This window comes from Balaenoptera ricei, chromosome 3 (genome assembly GCF_028023285.1).
Source record: "Balaenoptera ricei isolate mBalRic1 chromosome 3, mBalRic1.hap2, whole genome shotgun sequence".
In the NCBI taxonomy this organism is placed as follows: domain Eukaryota; kingdom Metazoa; phylum Chordata; class Mammalia; order Artiodactyla; family Balaenopteridae; genus Balaenoptera; species Balaenoptera ricei.
In genome coordinates this window covers 49781389-49803031 of record NC_082641.1, presented here as the reverse complement: position 1 = coordinate 49803031, position 21643 = coordinate 49781389, and the positions used below count along the sequence as shown (strand labels likewise).

At 36.0% G+C, this 21643-nt stretch overlaps 1 protein-coding gene and 1 pseudogene across 11 annotated transcripts in view; one reads left to right on the top strand and one right to left on the bottom strand.

Annotated features, from left to right (window-relative positions):
• IPO11 (importin 11) overlaps positions 1-21643 on the bottom strand; it is a 487981-nt gene that overhangs the window by 332325 nt on the left and 134013 nt on the right. For all 11 annotated transcript variants that reach the window (XR_009502321.1, XR_009502322.1, XM_059916450.1 and 8 more), the window contains one exon: positions 17502-17623. Coding sequence is in view for 9 of the 11 variants with exons in the window: in XM_059916450.1 (XP_059772433.1) it covers positions 17502-17623 (122 nt within the window). In the remaining 2 variants the exon portion in view is untranslated. The remainder of the gene's footprint in view (positions 1-17501; positions 17624-21643) is intronic.
• On the top strand, positions 10600-11954 carry LOC132362049 (mitochondrial nicotinamide adenine dinucleotide transporter SLC25A51-like; annotated as a pseudogene).

Here is a 21643-nt window from a genome sequence, read left to right as displayed (position 1 = left end):
AGACTCCCATGACATGTAAAACGTACATTAAATTTGTATGCTTTAATCCTGTTGTCTTGTCTTTCTCAGTTTAATTTTCAGACCCAGCCAGGGACCCTAAGAGAGTCAAGGAAAACTTTTTACTCTCCTACAGTCTAGAAAAAGTCAGAGAAATTGGTCCATCGAAATCAAAATAAAATTTAAAGAGGGTAAACTACAAGGTAACAAGATCAGAACATTCATTAATTAATTTTGTCCTCTGTTCTAGAAATATCCAAAGCAGACAAAAATATTTATTCTTACTAGATCTTGAAGTAAAGATCTGTTCATCTAGGAGTTGTTGCTCTTAGAGACAAGTGATCACTACTAAAGAAGACCGCAGAAATCAAAACCTGAAGAAAGCTGATGCAGGGAAAGAACCAGAGACCTCTTCATTTTTCTTGCTATGAGCACATCACGAATTAGTGGCAAAATTGCCCACTCAAGGTTTAGATAAGAACTCAAGTTTCCCAGCTTCCCACTGCACTTACCGGAGGGTACATTTCCCTGTGCTTTAAATACTTTCATTTCACAGTAATCTGTATTATTTAGGTAATTTTAAATCCTCTCATGAGCTTTAAGTTCTATAACATGTTTAATAAAATCTTCATATATCTCCAATGCACAATATATAATTCTCCCCAATCTGAATTCTGACATTATGAATTTGCTCTGGAATAATACATCAAAATGGTTCCTCATATCCCTTTTCTCATTCCTACTAATATTCATTAGAACTATTTCTGAACACTAAGCCTCCTAAGTAGGCATCCTCCCTTTTCTTTCCAGGAAACTGGCTCACTAAATTATTTCTCTCTCATTCTTATTGCTAAACCTTCGTTTGTACTACCTCTATCTTTAAATAATCTCATGCCTTAAGTTTCAACACATATCTATTTCCTTTCCATTCAGCAATTCCATCACAAGTACAAAAATACAAAAATAAGAGGAAAACTGTTCTATTACCATCTTTTACATATATGCCATCTGCATTATTTAGACATATAGCGTCTATGTATAAACCAATCAAGATGGGTTTACATCTAAAGAATGGTTTACAATAGCAGTTACTGATCTTACTATGGATCTTAAAAATTACTTATAGATCCTAAAATCAAAAGAATCAAAACTTGAAATGGGGTTTACAATAAAAATTAGTCCAGTAACAATAAAAAATATTATCATTTTGCTCAATGTAGGGGAAAATTTTAATGAGGAGCAGTATCTCAATTCAGATTGCTTAACAGTTGCCAGGAAAAACAAAAAAAAAGTATCACACAGCAGAGAAATCAGACAACACCTTGACCAGAATTGACATGATTAATGAGAAGCAGGTAGACACCACATACTGCTAGATGTGATATTTCAAGAACACATCGCTTATGTAATATTCCAAACAGGGATGATTAACCTGGATCTAATCATGAGGAAATATCAGACAAACCCCAAATGAGGAACATTCTGGGAGAGAGTAAGGGAGGAAGAAAGGGAGAGAAGGAGACAGAGTAGAATTGTATTTTTCAAAAATGTTAGTCATAAGTGAGACAGACTCAGGAAACGACATTACAGTGTAAAAGAGACTACAAAGACATGACGACTAAAAGCTTAAGTATTTAGGAGCAAAAGGCAATGACTGATGCAATTCACGCAAATGGTTCAAAAATAAAGCACCATGTATGGTTGGTGTGTGTGTGTTGGTGCATGTGTGTAATGTCTGTATACACACACATAGAGACAGAGAGAATAAGAGACGGGAAGACAGAAAGAGGACACATGCTAACAAGTCCAGGCTGTCATGCTCATGGAATTTACTGAGAAAGTCATTAAAATGTACTAGAAGGACTTCCCTGGTGGTCCAGTGGTTAAGACTCCGCCTTCCAATGCAGGGGGCGCAGGTTCAATTCCTGGTCGGGGAACTAAGATCCTACATGCCCCACAGTGTGGCCCAAAAAAAAAAAAAAAAAAATGTGCTAGATACCCAAATGTCCTTCAATGGCTGAAGTGGTACATCCATACAATGGAATACTACTCAGCAATAAAATAAGAACATTCTAATAACATACACAATAGCTTGGATGGATTTAAAAGACATTATGTTTCAAAAGGATATATACTGCCTGATTCCATTTATATGACATTCTCAAAAAGACAAAATTATAGTGAAAGAGAACAGATCAGTGGTTGCCAGGAGTTAAGGGTCAAGGGGAGGATGACTTCCCTAAAGCATATAGCAAAAGGGAGTTTCCTCAGGTGATAAAATTATTCCTTGTATTCTAATTGTGGTGATGTTTTCACAAATCTACATGTGTGAAAATTTATAGTAGTGTATACCCCCCCAAAAAAAGTCAAATTTACTCTGTCAATTAAATAAGTTTTTAAGTCCTTTTATTTTCAAATACAAATATAAATATTTGTGGGTAAAAAACAAAATACATATAAAAAACTGCTAGACAAACACTTGTTTGATTTACAATCATGACCAGTTTTACAACGGAAAAACAAAGAGTACTTTGAATGGAGAACAGGGAACCCTCCTACACTGTTGGTGGGAATGTATATTGGTGCAGCCACTGTTGAGAACAGTATGGATGTTCCTTAAAAAACTAAAAATAGAGCTACCATATGATCCAGCAAACCCACTCCTGGGAAAAGATGAAAACTCGAATTTGAAAAGATACATGCACTCCAATGTTCATAACAGCACTATTCACAGTAGCCAAGACATGGAAGCAATCTAAGTGTACATCAACAGATGAATGGATAAAGAAGATGTGGGGTATGTGTGTGTAGTGTGTGTGTACACACACCACACACACACACACAGAGACACACACACAACGGAATATTACTCAGCCGTAAAAAAGAATGAACTATTACCATTTGCAGCAACATGGATGGACCTAGAGATTATCATACTAAATGAAGTAAGTCAGACAGAGAAAGACAAGTATTATAAAGATATCACTTATATGTGGAATCTAAAAATGATAAAAATGAACTTATTCACAAAACAAACAGTCTCAAAGACACAGAAAACAAACTTATGAATACCAAAGGGGAAAGAGGGGGGCTGAGGGATAAATTAGGAGTATGGGATTAAATAGATACACCACTATATGTAAAATAGATAAATAACAAGGATTTACTGTATAGCACAGGGAACTATATTCAATATCTTGTAATAACCTATAATGGAAAAGAATTTGAAGCTGTACACCTGAAACTAACACAATATTGTAAATTAACTATAGTTCAATAAAAAAAACAGAGAGTGCTTTGAAGGTACTGAAAAGCATGCCAATTTACAGAATTTGTCAAAATTCTTGTCAAAGAAGCTTAGCATAGTCCAAACACAGAGAGACTAGCCAGCAAGACTGGTGCAGAATGACTGAGTAGGTTGAGATAAGACTCAAGGAGTAAGCCAAAATTTTGGCAGACCCTGTAGGACAAGTTACTCCACGGAAGCCACTGAAGAGTTCTCAAGTAGGAGAGGGAAAAGATCATTTTTCCTTTTAAAAAAATGGTTCTGTCTTCTTCTCTGTGAAATACGACTTGGAGGAGATATGAGATCAGTTTACGAGACTAAAGCAGTAGTCCAGAAAAAGAATAAGATAGCTTGTATAAAGATAGTGGAAGTGGAAACGGAGGCTATGGATCTGAGATACATTTATAGGTCTAGTCAACAGCTTTGGTGATGGATTAAACGTGGGAAGTTTCTGACAAGAGTAATTGGGTGTTCAGAAGTATCCAAGACCGAGAGGAGCATAGTGCATTGGTTATCTCACCTCCATCAAATATATCCAATTCCATAACATTACTGAGAGCCTACTATGTGTCAGGCATTGTGCTAGACTATAAGGATACTAAAGATAAACAAAATCCTGGTCCCTGATCTCAAGCAGCTCAAGATACCCTGAGAGAGAATAAATGTTCAATTGAGATACTCATTTTAACAGTATCCTTCCTGACCATGTAAGGTATTCTGTAAGCAAGTATCCTATGTTTAGTGTTAAACAGAGGGAAAAAAATGTGTACAACATTATCATCATCACAGGCAAAATTTATTTACTGAGCATATACTACTTCCCAGGCATTGCTCTAAGTATTTTAAACATATTAGCTCACTCAACATACAAAATAATCCAACAGTTTAGTTCCATTTTATAGATAAGGAAAGAGACAGAGACAGGTTAAGTACTTTGCTCAAGGTCACACAGTGAATTTTAAGAGCGAGAATTCACATCTACCCAGTGTGCCTCCAGAGTCTGGACCTTTAAGCCCTTCACTATATCTCAACACATGGGCCTAACTTCTAAAACGCCCAGGAGGTAAAATACAGAAAGTAGAAACAGACAAGTAATCCAAGATAAAAGATGCATGATTCAGTCAAAAAATTTCAAGGAGGCAGAAATCACTTTTAGACATAGAAACTGGAAAGAGTTTTGACAAATGAAAAACTGAGAGATAAATAAAGACATATCAAAGGATAGCAAATGATATCGTGAGCCAATAAAACTGTACCTTTAACTACCTCAAATTTTACCCTCTACCCTCTTTCTCCAGTTTCCCTTCAACCTACAGACTGAATTCCAAACATTTCTCTCTGGTCTATAATAGATAAGGGGGTTTAAGGGCCATCACTGAGGAATGTTAAGAGTAGCAAATACAAACTGAAGGTCAACTCTATACAATCACTTTGTAAAGAGTAGTCAACAAAAGCTTCTTCCTGGGTTGAAATACCTGCCAATTCCTGAAAAGTGAAATGGAGGCAACAACAATAATGAAAAGAATAATGAGTAAGTGCTCACATGTGTGCCCAAGGGATGTGCATGAAATAGGTGCAGGGAGATAAGAGTCTTTCCTCAAATGGTGGCATTGGTCACATTTGGACAGACTGAATGGGGGAAGAACTCACAGTAAATGAGGGAAAGCCTCAGGAAAGCCTAAGATGGTACCCTCACACACTTGGTCAAAATGACGCATGTAGTAACATTAATAGTGGTAGCAGCGTTACTTGATAGATAGTGGCAATGATTGATAGAGTAACACTCAATCATTTTGTAAGCAGCTTTTGGCAGGAAAGAGCTCTCTGCAGGAGGCCCCTTTTGTCACTTTAGCAGAGCTATATGGTCACTAACCTTAAACCTGGCACCCCCATGCTTTACTCATCTCCAGCCCTAGCACACCTTTCAAATCTTTTGATCACACAATACCCTGCTTAACCTGTTGGTTCTTTCCATAGATCAAAGAAGTAGAAATGAAAAATAAATAATTAACAGATGACCAGATCTCTTTCCCAGCTTCCCCTTCAGTAATCTTACGAGCAAACTGTGTGAACAAGATAGCATCTAAAGAAAGATCACAAGAAGCCGACAAGCTGGCAAGCAGGGAAAGATGGTGATGACTCTGACCCCGAATCTCAATGATTAACTGAGATTACTTCCCCTTTTTCTCTTTAAAAACTTTCATGGCCAAGCAGAAACTTCAGAGTTGGTTTTGGGACACAAGACCGCCTTCCCCCCAGATTGCCAGCTTTCTGGTTAAAAGCAATGTTTTCCATTTCCACCAACACTTGCCTCTTGAGTATTGATTTTTGAGTGGTGAGCAGCCAGACCTGTTTGGTAACAATTTATTGAGCAATCATATGCATTACACTTTAATAGGCATTAAATATACATTCTCCAGTTTAACCTAATAATGACCCACAGGTACTAGTTTCAAATGCCTCACTGTTGAAAACTGAGGCCCAGAGAGGAAAAAGTGGTCCAATGTCACACAAATAGTAGGTAGAGCATGCATCTCAAGCTAAATTTAGCTTTCCTCTCCATCACACTGTGTCTTTTTCTCTGAGACTCTTACAGTAAAAGCAGAAGCCCAAGGAAAAGAATCCCAAAAAGTAAGATGCTCCTCAAGCTATGAAAGTATTTACCTACACAGGAAAAATCAGAAAGTACACAGGATTCATGATAGAAAAAGTCGAAGGACTTTTTGTATTCCTTAGTTTTTATTCCCTTGTTGAAACTACCTACTCTGTAAAAATTATGTTTCTATATTGCTTCAGGGCCTAGACCCAATCAATACCTCATTCTCAATCAGAATCTTCTCTTATTCTCATTAAACAGTTTATGGTCCTGAAACTTCAAAGCAATCCTATTCACTCACAGTATTGCTTTCTTGGGTTATCTGTTTAAAAGAAGCTTAATGCCATACAATGGTTGGTGATTAGTTAACATTACCCATGGTCTATAAGATGACTGCCACATTATCAAGTTTGTCAGAAGCCCTTATCTAATTTGTAGACACAGCGCTGGTCCTAGATGTGAGGAGAGCATTAAGAGTGTAGCCCCAAAGTCACAAGCATTCAGGAACTCTCCTAAGCAATTAGGACAGGAGACGGAAGACATAAGTTGTTGTTGTTCTAAGAAGCCAGGCTGCACTGAATAATAATGTGTAAACTGAATGCACAGCATGGTGCCCTGGCACATGATAGAAACTTCAAAAATATTGCTGAATGTTTGTTGTATCAGTATCCCAGGCTTGATATTAGAAAGGAAGGTAGGGGCACTTTAGTTCTGCTGTATGTTTCAAGGGTAAAGTGAATTTGTATTGGAAATGAAAACCAAAATGGACTCTTTCCATTCAAATTCTAAGGTGAGAGGATAGAAACACTTCAAAATACTTCCAAAACTACCGAACTTTTGGGTGGGGGGTGACACTGGGTTTTCAAAGGACCTGCTAGAAGAACAAGTTGACGTTCGGCTTTAAAAAGAAAGTCTTATAAATGATTATAACCCTTCAATAAAAAAATCACCAAGCCCAGGAATTAATAATTTACCTCTTTCTTTCACAAAACTACTCAGTGAACATGCAATTATGGCACCAACTGTTCATCTTCCTAAACCATCTTGTCTACACCCTCCAGCTTCTGTTACCAAAAGATACATGTGCATAGCCTAATCAAAAAAATAAAAACATTAAAGGCTGCATTATAGAGGGGTTTTTCCCCAGTTAGACTGAAATGATTTGAACCAATAATTACTGCAAATTGCATTAGGTTAGATGCAAAGGAAAACGTTAATAATCCAAAGATTATTCTTTTGGAAATCTAAAAGTATCTATCCCATTAGTAAAACATATATTAAAAAGGAGATGAGGAGCAGAACCTCAACAGCTGAGGTCCTGAATCCTCAAAGTACTCTTTTATGTGTTTCTATTTTCCCTACATAACAATGAGAGAAATAGTCATCATTCAATACACCCAAGGAGGATTATTCATTGTGTGGTCAACTCTGGCAAAATAAATATTCTAAACAACTTCCCCCCTTGACACCTCACTGCCCCTTTCCACAAATCAGTATATAATCAGATAATACTAGGATATACTAGGTTCTAACTAGGTTAGAAATCAGTTCAAGCTAAATCTTCAGGGGAAAAAAACAACAATAATAAGAGTAAACACCATAAAACAAAAACCCTAGACTATGCAAGGACTATGTCCGTTTTCCCCACAGTAATCTCACTATTTAGCATTCCACAGACATTCAGTAAGTATTTGATGGAAAAGAGGAGGGAGTGATCATTCACCTAAAGGGCAGAATAATCACTAAGGGTGACTTCTGTCACTCTGATTCTGTACCTAGAATACTGTATGGCACACTGAAATAGCTCAGCCAAGGCTTGATCATCTTGCCTATCAAGTACACACAAAAAGTAAAGAATAAAATGCTTTCTCCATCAGTCCTCTCAGATTGGCTTCTCCTATCTCTTCTCCAGAGGGGACACAAGAGTTTGACACACATACACAGCATAGCTTTTCAGTGGCAACTTGACTTCCAATACCATCTCAACCTACTTACAGAAACCCATTTATAAAATCATACCTATACAATGTATAGGAATCTGTAGTTTGAAATTACCCATTGCTCTAATCTACTTTATTGAAAACAAAAGGTAATTCATAACTAATTCACTTTAGAAATAATGTCTCAAAATCTCTCATCTTTTAAAAAAATTATGGCACATAATATGTGTAAACAAATGTGTTCACTAATGACTTTTCATTCCAAAATTAACCATCATTATCACGGAAACAACAAATGATGCAAAAGGACTGTCAGTATTTACTGAATGTTTATTATTAAATGCCTTGGGAATTTCTTTAACTATACTTTGTATAACCTGTGCATGTATTTTTTTAACTGTAGCATTGTAGAACACTATAAATTGTTTATTATTCATTACAGTAAACTGATATTCCAAGAAACCAAGTGACTTCCCAAGTGTATGAACAAAAATTCAATTCCAAATCCCACAATCTCACACTCCCTCCTCTCTAAATTTATGAAACTATATTTAATGCTCAAATGACCAATTTAAATTTAAATGACACATACTTTTCAAAGTAATACATCTAAATTCATTCCACACCTTTTTTTTTTTTGCAAAGGGTATTGAACAGTCAGGTATAAAATAAATAAATAAATAAATATATATATGTATGTATAAATATACGTGTGTGTGTGTGCGCGCGTGTGTCGGGTTGGCCAAAAACTTCGGGTTTTCCGTAGATCTTACAGAAAACCCAAATGAACTTTTTGGCCAACCTGATATATATATATATATATATATATATATATATTTATATGTTGACTTTAATAAACAGATTAAAAGTATGCCTAAAGTAGCCCCATTCGAAGAACTCCTAATTTGCAACAATACTACAAATCAGAGTATACATAAAAACACCCCTCTTAAAGGGCTGCTAAATGTGAACACCTTTTTATGGTGTGTTAATATGACAAAATTAAACAATGATCTATTTACCTCAAAAAGTGCACTTTTTAATAGACTGACCAAAAAGTATGCTTTACTTCCAACTAGGACTGACAAATTGAGAGATCAAATTAGCTTAATTTTTCAGGCATAAACATTTCTGAACATTTAGATGTTCAGAAAAAAATGTTATTTAAGTGGGAGAAAAAATAACACACGATTACAGTGTAAATATTTATTAAATTCATTCAATTAACTTACTGTGCACCTACTATGTGTTAGTCATGGTGCTAAGAACAAGAGACAATTAATACTCAGTGTATTGATTATGCCTTTCTATTTTCTGTATGCTGATGCTCTGACAGATGGGATCTTGCTTAACCTGGAAAGACTGGCCCTCTTAGGGTTAGCCAATTCCGAGAGATAGAAAATGGCTGCATTTGAGCACATATTTCATACACAAACTAACTGATCCAGAGCCCTTACTCCAACTATCAAGCTCTTACACTCCATGCCACTATCTCCCTTCTCCTAACTAACCTAGGGCCAGGTAGCAGACAACTCATGACAGTCCCTACACCCTGTAGCCTCCTAAAATTACTCGAACTTGCCAATCCTAAACCGGCTTACCCTTGCTTTCCCATCCCTTCCCACAGAAAGCGCAATAAAGGCTCTTGCCCACATTTCCCCCTCTCTCCCTCTGTCTCTTGACCAACGCTGGTGTTACCCCATGTGGTTCTGTGTGGTGTGGTATGCTCCTTCCTCTTGGGAACTGTGAGTAACAAACAGTTTCAATGGCAATTGTCCCTGATCTGTTGGCCTTGCCGTATCTGAAAAATATTAAAACCTACATTTTAAAGCACCCAGGGTCTACTATGGAGGCATTTGTATTTCGTAATGTTTATTGAACAAATAAATGAATGAATAAGCCAAGAATGAATGCTGGCAGCAAACATGCAAGCAAACACTAGATCAAAAATTAAAGACCTGAATTCTAACATTTTCAGTATGTGATAAGTTGGGCAGCAGCAAATTTACAATGAGTAAATTATCCGTAACAGTATTGCTAGGTGAAAACTAGTAACTGCCTGATTCATCTCAGAGAATAAAACTGACTCTCCCTTGAAGGCCTTACTTTCCTAGGATTTATGCTCTATTCTCAGCCTAGCTCTCCAGCTTTATTGCTCTTACTCCCTTCGCTCTAATGGCTGCCACACTGGCCTTCTTTCAGTTTCCTGAATGCGCCCTCACCCCTCCAGCTACAGAGCCTTTGCCCAGGTTGTTCTGCCTGTTTGGAATACTCATTCTCTCTCAACTCAGTTAACTGGAGTTAATTTCTCTCAACGAACTAGAGTTAATTTCTCCTCTTCATATCTCAGCAAACATTTCTTCAGGAAAGTCCTTCTGTACTGCATTAATGCCCTAATCTGGCAGCTGCACAGTATCCGTGTCAATTGTTATCATTTTTATTCTGTAGTTCTATAATTCTTTAACTCTGTCCTCTTCACTTGACTGTTACCCTGCAAATATAAAAACCACATTTATCCTCATACTGTTCCACTACTACTCATCAACATTAGGATATTAAAAAGCAAACAGGTAGCTGGAATGTAATTAAAATAGTTTTATGCCTCATTGGTCAAAGTATTTAGAGAACATTCCTGGTAATGAAATAATCTCTCCGACGCTCCACCCCATGCTCTGAGGTCGATTAAGGTCTGCGCCTGCGCCAGTGCTGGCTAGCAGGCTCACCAACCTGCAGGCGGGGGCTACCAGGCGTGGAGCCGGGCGCCAGTGGCAACGGGAAACCCAGTTACCAAAACTGACTCTAGATGAGAGAACCTAACAGACCAGTAACAATGGAAGAAATTGAGAAAGTTATCAAAAAGCTACCATCCCCCAAAATACCAGGCCCAGATGGTGTTACAGGTTAAAAAAAACAAATCCTTCATGAAGAAAGATCTTAAGCAACATGATGAACTCAGCAGCTCATGAAAAGAGGCCACCAATCCTAATGTTTTAAAAACAAGATATATCACCTCATATTGCGAATGTTAGTGAAATGAAGCATTACTTGTGTGGATTCTGTGCAGCTTTCAACAATGTAGCAATCGTTGGGCTTCCCTGGTGGTGCAGTGGTTAAGAATCCACCTGTCAATAAAGAGGACACGGGTTTGTGCCCTGGTCCGGGAGGATCCCACATGCCGCAGAGCAACTAAGCCCCTGCACCACAGCTGCTGAGCCTGTGCTCTAGAGCCCGCGTGCCACAACTACTGAGCCTGCGTGCTACAACTGCTGAAGCCCGCACGCCTAGAGCCTGTGCTCTGCAACAAGGGAGGCCACCACAATGAGAAGCCCGCGCACCGCAACGAAGAGTGGCCCCCACTAGCCGCAACTAGAGAGGACCTGCGCACAGCAATGAAGACCCAATGCAGCCAAAAATAAATAAATAAATTTAAAAAAAAAACAATGTAGCAATTGCATTTCCCATTGGAAGGTCCTCTTTTGGCAAGAGCTGTATGAAATCAAAACCCAGGATGCAGTACTTCAGTTGAGAAGGGATGGATTTCGAAACTTGCACCATGGAATCCTTCCCCCATTAATGGAGAAGACAACAACACTAGCACTTATGTTTGGTCTTTATCTTGCCTTCTCCTTAAGCATATCAGTACTCCAGAGTTTGCAACCGGTAGGTAGCATGGCAGCAGTACTTGCAGGGATAACAGAAAGCAATTTTCATGCCACTGGAACGAGTTCAAACATTGCTTCAAGACCACAAGTATCATGACAAATTTACACCTGTCAGGCTTTCAAGGCACCAAAATGCCATGGAATTATAGAGTGTTATCAAGGCCTGGTGCCTGTTCTTTTCAGTAACAGATTCAGCAACGTCCTTTTTTTGGCCTTCGAGGTCCCATCAAGGAACATCTGCCTATGGCAATGACTCACAATGCTCATCTGGTCAATGATATTATCTGTGGAGGTCTATAGGGTGCCATGTTGGAATCTTGTTTTTTCCAGTTAATATTGTAAAAACTTAAATGCAGTCTCAGATTGATGGTGAATTTCCATCTTTCCCCAGGGTTTTCCAGAAACTCTGGTTAAAACAGGACAGGAATCTGACAAATCTTTTCAGAGGTGCCCATCCCTTGCGGCATAACTGATGCAACTTATGAATTCCTGTTAAAGATTCTATGAAAGAAATCAGTTAAGTGCCACTTATCAACTGAAGAGACCCAAGAAAAATGCAGTTTGGCCTCGTTCCTAATCGGCCAAATACAAGTTGGTGTCATAAATCCAGGGCACAATGAATTATGGGCAAAGCTGCTTTCCTTAAGCACCAACATATTCAGAATAGACACTTTCAGTAGGAAAAAAGAATGTGGGGTGGAAAGCAAGAGAGAGGCTGGGGACAGGGATGAGTGAATAAGGACTGCTGAAGAGTACATGGTTCCTTCTGGAGGTGACGAAATGTTCTAAAACCGATTGTGATGATGGATGCACAACGCTATGGATATGCTAAAGAGTACTGAATTGTACACTTTAAATGGGTGAATTGTACGGTCTATGAATTATATCCTTATCAAGCTGTTACCACACACATACACACAAAAGATGTTTCTAAGACGTTTTTCTTGTGAAAGACGTAAAAAATTAAGAACTAATTTTTACTGTAGTAAAGCTACTAAAATATTAGGTTAAGAATTTACAGATAAAAGAAAATAATGTAAAATGCTAAATAAGAATACATGACCTAGGAGTAAAAGATGCATCCTAATTTTAAAGGATGAAAATAAAATTCTGTCACATTAAATACGCACTTAGGAATGGTCAGTTTAAACCAAACATAATTCTGGTAAAACAACACATCCACAATTTAAAAATTTTAAACTGCCTTTTATTTAACTATATTTAAACTATAACAAAATACTACTCTTTGGAACCTGTTACCTTGATTCTACTAGCCTGTTTTAAAAGCTGTAAAATGACTTAGAAAATTATCTTAGAAAATTTATACAGAATAATAAATTTCCAAATGCTGATCATAATATATACTATTTTTGAGATAGAAGAGAACTATGGAGAGGTACTAAGTGTCCAACCCAAACCTGTGTAGTATATCTGATACCAAGAGGACTTTATTATAAGGTAATTTCACCTGGAAAGCAAGCCATCATACCTAAAAACCCTGCTGCTTTGTCAACCTCTTTTGAATTATTCAACTAGCTTAAGTAAAATATTCCCCCATTAGTGACTTCCTTACATCTAAAAAAAAAAAAATCAAAAAATTCAAAATTCTTAAAATGCTTAATCTCAGAGAACACTTACTCACATCTGAAATTCTTAGAACTGCATTATAAAAATGTCTTTTAAGTTAGATGATGAATTGGTATTTCAGAAAACAGAGTCAAAGGAAAGTTTGATTATTCTCATTCTCATCTATGAAAGTTTTTGTTTAATCTATGCCTTTGGAGGAAAACATTAAAAGAGTTATATGTAAATAATGTTATTTTCACATAAAAATTAGCAGAAGAAAATATTACTCCCTTTATGTATAAATAATATGGACCCTAAGAAAGGGAAAAAATTCAAACTTGAAATTATTCCAGCTACAAAACAAAAAGGACACAAGACAGTTGTACTGCACAACTACAAAAAAAAAAAAAAAAAAAAAAAGGACTGCACTATGTTCAGAAGGTGACCAAGAAGATATACTAAGAACATCTGGAGAAGACATGGACAAAATCACGTATCCTTAAGTTTAAGTGACAATGCAGAATACTACAAAAGATCATCAAGCTGAAGGTGACATGCCTTTGACATATGTGGTTAACATATTTTTAATGAATTAATGAACAGATAAACAAATACTCAATATACTAAAAATGTCCTGAATTTAAATTAATGCATGTACACGAGACTTAAGCTTTTAGAACTTTACAGTGCAGTAAAAGGACGGATGGATGAGAGAGAGAGGAAGAAAGGGATAAAATAAAAACAGCTAACCTCATCTATCCAGACAGTTTGACCTCAATATGTAAACTCATTTAATCTTTATAATACTCTCAATAGGAAGATACTATTAGTATCCTCATTTCAAAAACAAGGAAACTTAGGCACAGGGAAGTTATTTGGCCATGGTCATTAGTGACTAGTGGCACTGGAATTTGAGTGTGGTCCTAAAGCCTACAGTCTTTAACAGATTTCTGAATCAGAAATAGTGGATCATGGTAAAAGATAGCTTAATACAATAGTTTCCCAAATGGTCATTCTTTACATCAGTGATTCTAAACTGGAGGTGGGAGGTTCTACTGGCATCTAGTGGGTAGAGGCCACAGATGCTGCTAAATATGCTGCTATGACCAGCAGCCCCAATATGAAAAAATCATCTGGCCCCAAACTGTCAATAGTACTGTGGTTGAGAAACTGTTTTAGAAAAGCGTTATTTCTGCATGTGAAAATCCATTATAATAAAGAAGAAGAAAATAACATTTCCCAAGGTAGCCTGATTCAAGATATCATTATCAACACATTATTCTCTAGACCTGCTTATTTCAGGCAAAGGAAATGTTACACTGCAAAGTCTAAAAGAAACACAGGAAGAGGAAATTACTATTATGTAGGAGGTTAACCAGGAAATATCACTGGGGATGTGGACGGGGGAAAAATTTTCCCCAAACTCCATCAACTATGTACCTATAAGCAGAAAAAGGTTATAATGGGAAATGATAAAACTGCTGACCTAAACGTCAACGTTACCTTCCACTAGAGCATGTGACTACAAATTTTCCTAAGTTATGTCATGGGTCACTGATAATGTGGCAAACTTTTAAGTTTTTTTGGTTGTTTTTCAGATGGTCACATTTTCTGTATCTATCAATGCTTCTTTAGTCATTAATCCATTAAGGACTATAAAGTTAAATCATTATTCTTTAAAATTCTATTACATTATTCAAGACTTTCTTGGTACTTAAAATGACATGAATTCACTACTGCCCAATAGATTTTTCAATACTTCATTTTAAAAACATAAATAAGATCTGATTTTCCCTTCACAATTTTTACTTTCTTTTTAAAATTTTTTAATTTATTTTTCTATTGAAGTATAATTTATAATGTTGTGTTAGTTTTTAGTGTATAGCAAAGTGATTATATACATATTTTTTCAGATTCTTTTCCATTATAGATCATTACATGATATTGAACATAATTCCCTGTGCCATACTGTAAATCCCTGTTGCTTATTTTATATACAGTAGTGTGTATGTTAATCCCCAACTCCTAATTTACCCCCACCATAAGTTTGCTTTCTGTGTCTGTGAGTCTATTTCTGTTTTGTAAATAAGTTCATTTGTATTATTTTTTTAGATTCCACATATAAGTGCTATCATGATATTTTTAAATTTGAAAATTTAATGCTTAAGAAAATTTCAAGCCTTAATAAAATTCTGTCCCTCAATTTATGCAGACTGACATGAGCCCCAGTCTAAGTATTCTTTTAGACTTATAGAAGCCTTTTTTATTTTCTTTACAGAACCCAACTATTTCCACAACTTAAGTATCAAAAATGTTTTTGAATCACACACATAAAATTAAATATTGAAGGCAACAGTATTATCATAAAAAGTGTAAAACAAATATGCTTTAGATACAATTAGGTATCTTTCTCACTTTTTAACCTGTGTCATTTCAAGTTTTCCCTCAATAATCTCAGTACTTTATGTTACAGAAAACTCTAACATGCTCTATTAACCTTAATACTTTTTTTCCATCCATTAATTTACTGAGAAAATGTTTACAGTGTTGACTACTGCCAAAGAACAGGTTCTTTAACATTTCCATTTTAAAGGCCTGAATAAATCTCTAGTCAGTGTATTTCCACTAAGAGAAAGGGAAAGAGCAGTAAGTTAAAATGTTGGTAACTTCAATTTGGTTTCAAAAAATAAATAAGACGCCACTCAGCTTCACAGTGAGGAAATAATGTTGGTCTTCTGTACATCCACCTGGGAAGCAGCACACCTGGTAGTTCAAAGAGCAAGCTCTGGCATCAAGCTGCCCAAGGTCAAACTCTGCCCTGTGACGTGCCACTTGCCAGATCCTAGGCAAGTCATTTAACATTAAGTTATTTCTTTGCTCTATAAAAAGAAGACAACCATGCCTCTAACTGCGGACCGTTTAAAAATTAAATAAGATATAAATGTAAAGTACTTAGCAAAATATAATGCATATGGTAATGTAAGCATATAAGGTAGGGGGTCCCCAGAGAAAGAGAATCAGGTAAGAGAAGCCATTTTTGGCCTAAGTCATTCTGTGATCTAAGCCTGGCCACAATGCTTAACCTTGAGCAGGACTTGGTAATAATGATCTTAAGGGAACAAAAGAACAAACTGTTATCAAGCAAGAGAAGTAGCAAGAGCAAAGATAACAAATTAGTTGTAAAAACTCACAGTTCTGTTTCAATAGTAAAGACTAGCATGAAGCACTTTCTTGAGCAGTTCTGCAGAATTTAAACCTCCTAGGCACTCAACCTCCAGATCAACTGGAACATAAGGGATGATGATGCTGACCTTCACTGACCCCCATGACTTCAATCAACCAAAGCTTGGACTCTGTCAAACACCCAAGCACCTTCACAAATATGCATGTACCCTTAGCTTAAAACTTCCCAAATTTTGCTGTTCATGGAAACACTCCATTGGGAAAGATCCCCAGTGCTCTTCCTACTTGTTGCAAGTAATAAATCCTTCCTTCTCCCAGTCTTTGACTTGGTTCTACCTTTTGGCTCGACACCCACCAAGAGGCAAATCCGGTTTTTGGGTAACAGTAAGTGCTCAAAAATTATTATCTATTGTTATGGTGTTAGGACTAAACCATTACCTGTGTTCTTAATCCAAATTACCATACCAGAAATAAATAATAAAATTTTTAGAAGAATTTCTAAAGCTAACTGCACTTATTTCACTAATTTATCACTAGGATAAATGTGCTCTAAAAATTCCCTAAGACAAAAAGATCTAATATATCATTCTTCTCACACAGTATCAAGTCTTAAAAGGCCTGCTTTTATGCCTTTAAAATTAAAAGTAGCCCAAAAAAAGCATATAATGCCAAACAAAGACAGGGATAAAGGCAAAAAAAAAAAAAAAAAGAACCAAGATACTCTTTGAAAAATGTCCAAAATCAAAGCATTTTGTATTTGCTTTTGGAAATGAGAATTTTAACAAAGTTTTACTGTAAAGTATATTATAATGACTTCATCTAAGTAAGGAGAAAACAATAACTTGTAAGCTTCTTTAGAGATAATCCAAAATAAATAACAACAAAATTATGTAACAAACTTTTGAATTACCAGGAGGATAATATATTTTATGAAGTGCTACTGACATTGAAATATTATATATTTAATATATTCATATAAAAAGAGGACCTAAAATAAGTCTAACAAAATCTGGTTATTTTAAAAAATGGGAATTCAGACAAAAATGAAATTGGTAAAATGAACATAACCAAGTTAAACGGCAGTGCCCACCACTCCACTCACATCTTTTTAGATCTAGACCAACACTTGCCACATCATTACCTACTAACAAAATTAGCATACATATGCATAAAACAGCACGGCCCAGCAACACACAGCAATACCAATGGCCAAAACAGTGCTAACATTTTGATGCTTTAAAAAAACAAATTTTAAGAAAACATTTCCTCACCTATTATCAGATGGCAGAAGAGAAAGCAAAGCCAAAGCTGAAAGTTTTCTTCTTTCAGGCTGGGTAATATTGTCCATGCGATCAACCCACATTTCAATCATATTTCCCAAAAGCTGGTCCATCTGAAAAAAGACCAGGAGGCATCTCAAATATGTGAAATGCTATTTACTTGTGGATAAGTACTGTTAAAGGCTAAAACCTCATAAGGAATGGCTAAAGTTCAATTCCAGCAAACCAGAGAATTGGAATATAAGATTTTGGGGCAAGCCTTGAGCTGGAAAAAAATAATTTGAGCAAAACCAGAAAACGACTCTAATTAATCTTGAGAGCCAATTAACTCTGAGAGCCAAATAGACTTGTTCAACTCATCTAGGCTAAGGGTCCAGTTGTTTGGTCAAATACTAGTCTAGATGTTGCCATGAAAGTGTTTTGCAGATAAGATTACAATGAGTTGACTTTAAGTAAAGGAGATTACCCTAGATAATGTGGGTTAGGCTTCATTCAATCAGTTGAAAGCCTTAAGAGCAAAAACTAAGGTTTCCTAGAAAGAAGAAACCCTGCCTCAAGACTGTAACATAGAAATCCTGCCTGAGTTTTCATTTGCAGCCTGCTCTACAAAATTAGAAATTGCTAGTCCCTGCAATCATATGAGCCAATTCCTTAAAATCCACCCCCCTTCTCGCGTGTGTGCGCCTCTACATGTGTATATTCTCTCAATCTCTCTCTCTCTCTCCATATACACAGAACTGGTTCTATTTTTCTGAAAAACCCTACCTGATACAGTTAGAATCTATAAAGTAAAACAGGGCCAAGTGTACTCATCCTGTAGACTGAAAGTGGGTCCCAGGGTTTGCTTACAAACACCTGTACACTCCTCGCACCTTTTAAAGAATGCATTTAATATCAGAATCTGTACTTCATGGATTTTAGTAATGTAAGATCAACCTTGAATTCCCATACTTTCTTACTTTTGTGCTTCTACATTTTTTCCAAAAAATGCTTCAACACATTTTTTTTCCAACACATTTTGAAAAATAATAAACAGTCAAGGAAACACTTATTAGTATAAGACAATTATTTACACTTGAGTTCCCCAAACTGTGTGCTGTGTCCCAAGATGCCACAGTAAACTCACAAAATATTTAAAATTATTCAGAGAAACCTAATGACATCCGTCAGATACTGCAAAAACTACTAGTTCAAGATAGTTCCCAGTTTTAACATTACACTCCTTTTGATGACTTCGTATCTTTCCAAAGTACTACCAAAAAATCAAGGTAGAACAGAAGATGAAAGTGGAGGTATCCAATATGACTCTAAGGTTTAAGAACTTGGGTGTTGCCCAATAGGCATACACATTCCATTAATCAGTAATTGTGGTTATTTAAGAATGAAATAAAGATATTATTCTTTAGATTTTTGTGTATAATTTTCAATAGATACTAAGTTATTAGGACGTGAATACAAATTAATTTGTTTGGATCGAACTACTTAATAAAAGGAACAGTTAGCTATTTATATTTCTTTTAGCCTAGAGGCATTGTGAAAATATTACTAACATATTAAGGGCACAATGAAGCAATACAGTCCAGTAACTGCTGATTTATACCATGTGTCTTCAATTTGTACTTAATTTGGAAACAAATGGCTCAGATACTTTATAGATTTACTGCAATTAATATCTAGTAAGCAAGATTTAAAAAACAAAGCATAACCATACGAAAGCAAATATCCAGTTATTAAAATGTAATATATACAACTAAAGCTATAGTAATATATGTGGTTGAAATGAAGATGCAATCAGCAAAGACAGGTATCTCTATGGTCTAATTTTATTTACTTATAACTTACATTTATTTCCTCTATTATAAAAATATTTAACAACAGCACATAACAAAAAATAGAAACAACTGTAACACATGTTGATGACCATTTATAGCGAATCATAAAGCAAAAAAAGAATTCTGTAGTATTTCAGAGAACTAATTTCTAAAATCAAGGTATTTCTTAAACAGCATGATAAAAAGATGATGAGATTTCTCTACCTTGATAATGTATGCCAAAATCTACCCTGGCGGATCATGCTGAAGATACCATGATTAAATAAATAGCTACTATAGAAAGACAGAATTTTATTTCTGACTGGTTCCATCATTTTTACAACTTCAAAGAATATGAGTTATAAATGTTGTCTATAAGAATTAAGTAATTTTATATAAGTATATTCCCTGTAGGAACAGAATATGTTTATGCAAATGGCGATCTTTTTTTATTTCTCTCTCCAAATGTTATCTTCTTAGTCTAACCTTCATACCAGTTGCTATTCAAGCAATAAAATGTCATTTTTACATAAAATTTCATGAAACATCATTCATTGTGTGGAAACAAAAAAGTACCTTCAATCTCTCTAGTATTAGAGAGATGTGTGCTGTTTCAAGTCAAACACTTAGGACTGATTAAGGAAAAAGTCTTATAATCAAAGTAGCAGGTCTTGAGGAAAGTCATCTTCTTACCTTGTAGAACTGAAGTTACCAAAATGTTTCACTCCTCCCCCCAAATTTATAAAGTCTAAATTAAGGGATATTGCCAGAAAGAGTAAGACGACAATGTTTCTAGAAAATAAGGAAATACCTAAGGAATTGTTGAGTTCAGTCTTAATTTTGTAGAAAGATAAACAGATAATATTACTCCAATTACGCAGCTGCACACACCTTATTGCATCTTTATAAAAAAGTTATTTACCCTAGAAGCATACTGACATTGTAAAAACAATTTTAGCTTTGAACATACGCATTTGCTGGCTCCCTCTGAAATCCCACTAAAATGAGAGTAAAGAAATATAAAAAGCAAACAAATAACCCCCCAGGGTCTATAAAAGAGGAGAAACTACATGGGTAAAGATGGCTACGAGTTTTTGGAAGATGGCAGATGAATGAAAGAGTGGTAAGTAACTTGGCCAAACAGAAAAGCCTGGAACCAAACTGCCTGCCAGAGAAATAATAATCTAATGCAAACAGACTTGGTTCTCAGAACCTTGCAATCATCAGGCCACAAAGAAGACAGAGGTGAGGCACAGAGCTCAAAACAGGAAAACTAGCTGGGAATCTGTACAAAGAACAGTTAGAACCTTCTAGATTGCTTTCCCCACTCCTAAAGGAGTCCAAAGATACAGCATCTGCAAAAATAAAATCCAAGAAGCTCCAACTCAAGGCATCAAGAACAGGGGGCAGGCAAGGTGAGAAACAAATTAAAATCAGATGACTTAAATGAGAATCAGGACGCTGAATGGCGAAACACCCTCATCCCAAAAGCCTGTTTTCCCATCCTGAATTCCACAGCACTGGTTTACACCAAGAGAGATGCTGTCCCTCAGAAGAAAGAGGAAGCCTAAAGAGAAAAAGGGCCTACAAATGCTGTCATTTTCTAGCAAATTTCCCTACAGCAAAAGTACCATTCTTCAATACCCTAAGGCTCTAAATTCTAAATTACGTTATCAGTCTAAAAAGTTTTCTTCATTCAATATAAAAAATGACTCTGAAAGACTCTGACTAGCAAATGCTTAGAGGTGGAACTGTTCTAATGGTGACTTCTGCAATGAACCCAACTTCTTTCCTAAAGATATTAAATCACTCTTAATTAACTTGGTTTTCTCTACTATCTGACAACTGTTTTCAAGTGTTTAGAAGAGGCAAACCTTTCTGCAAAATCCTTGCTTGCTTCAAAGCTATCTGGATTTACTGGAACTCATTTTCCTAGTCCTATTTAATTCTGATGTTCTTTAAAACTGTGCTCACAGTCAAAAGTAGCCATTTGAACTACAATAATATTTCATTCTCTTTCATTCCCGTAGTCTCTAGACTCAAACATGATGGCTTGACAATTTTTGGTCAAATTCTTTGTGAAAAACATTTCTTCTTCATATCGAAAAGTGAAAAAAGAAGTGTTCCATGAAAAGCCAGTGCTCTAAATACAGTGAGAGAAATAAGTATGAACCTATAACATCTCTCTTTAATCCTTCATATTGTCAAAGGGTTGACGTAGTACCAGCACCAGCCACAGGTCATTATTTCTGTTTAACCCAATGGAGGTGGTGGTCTACTCTCGTGTATTTTTTTAAAAGTAAACCTAAGACATTTGCAATA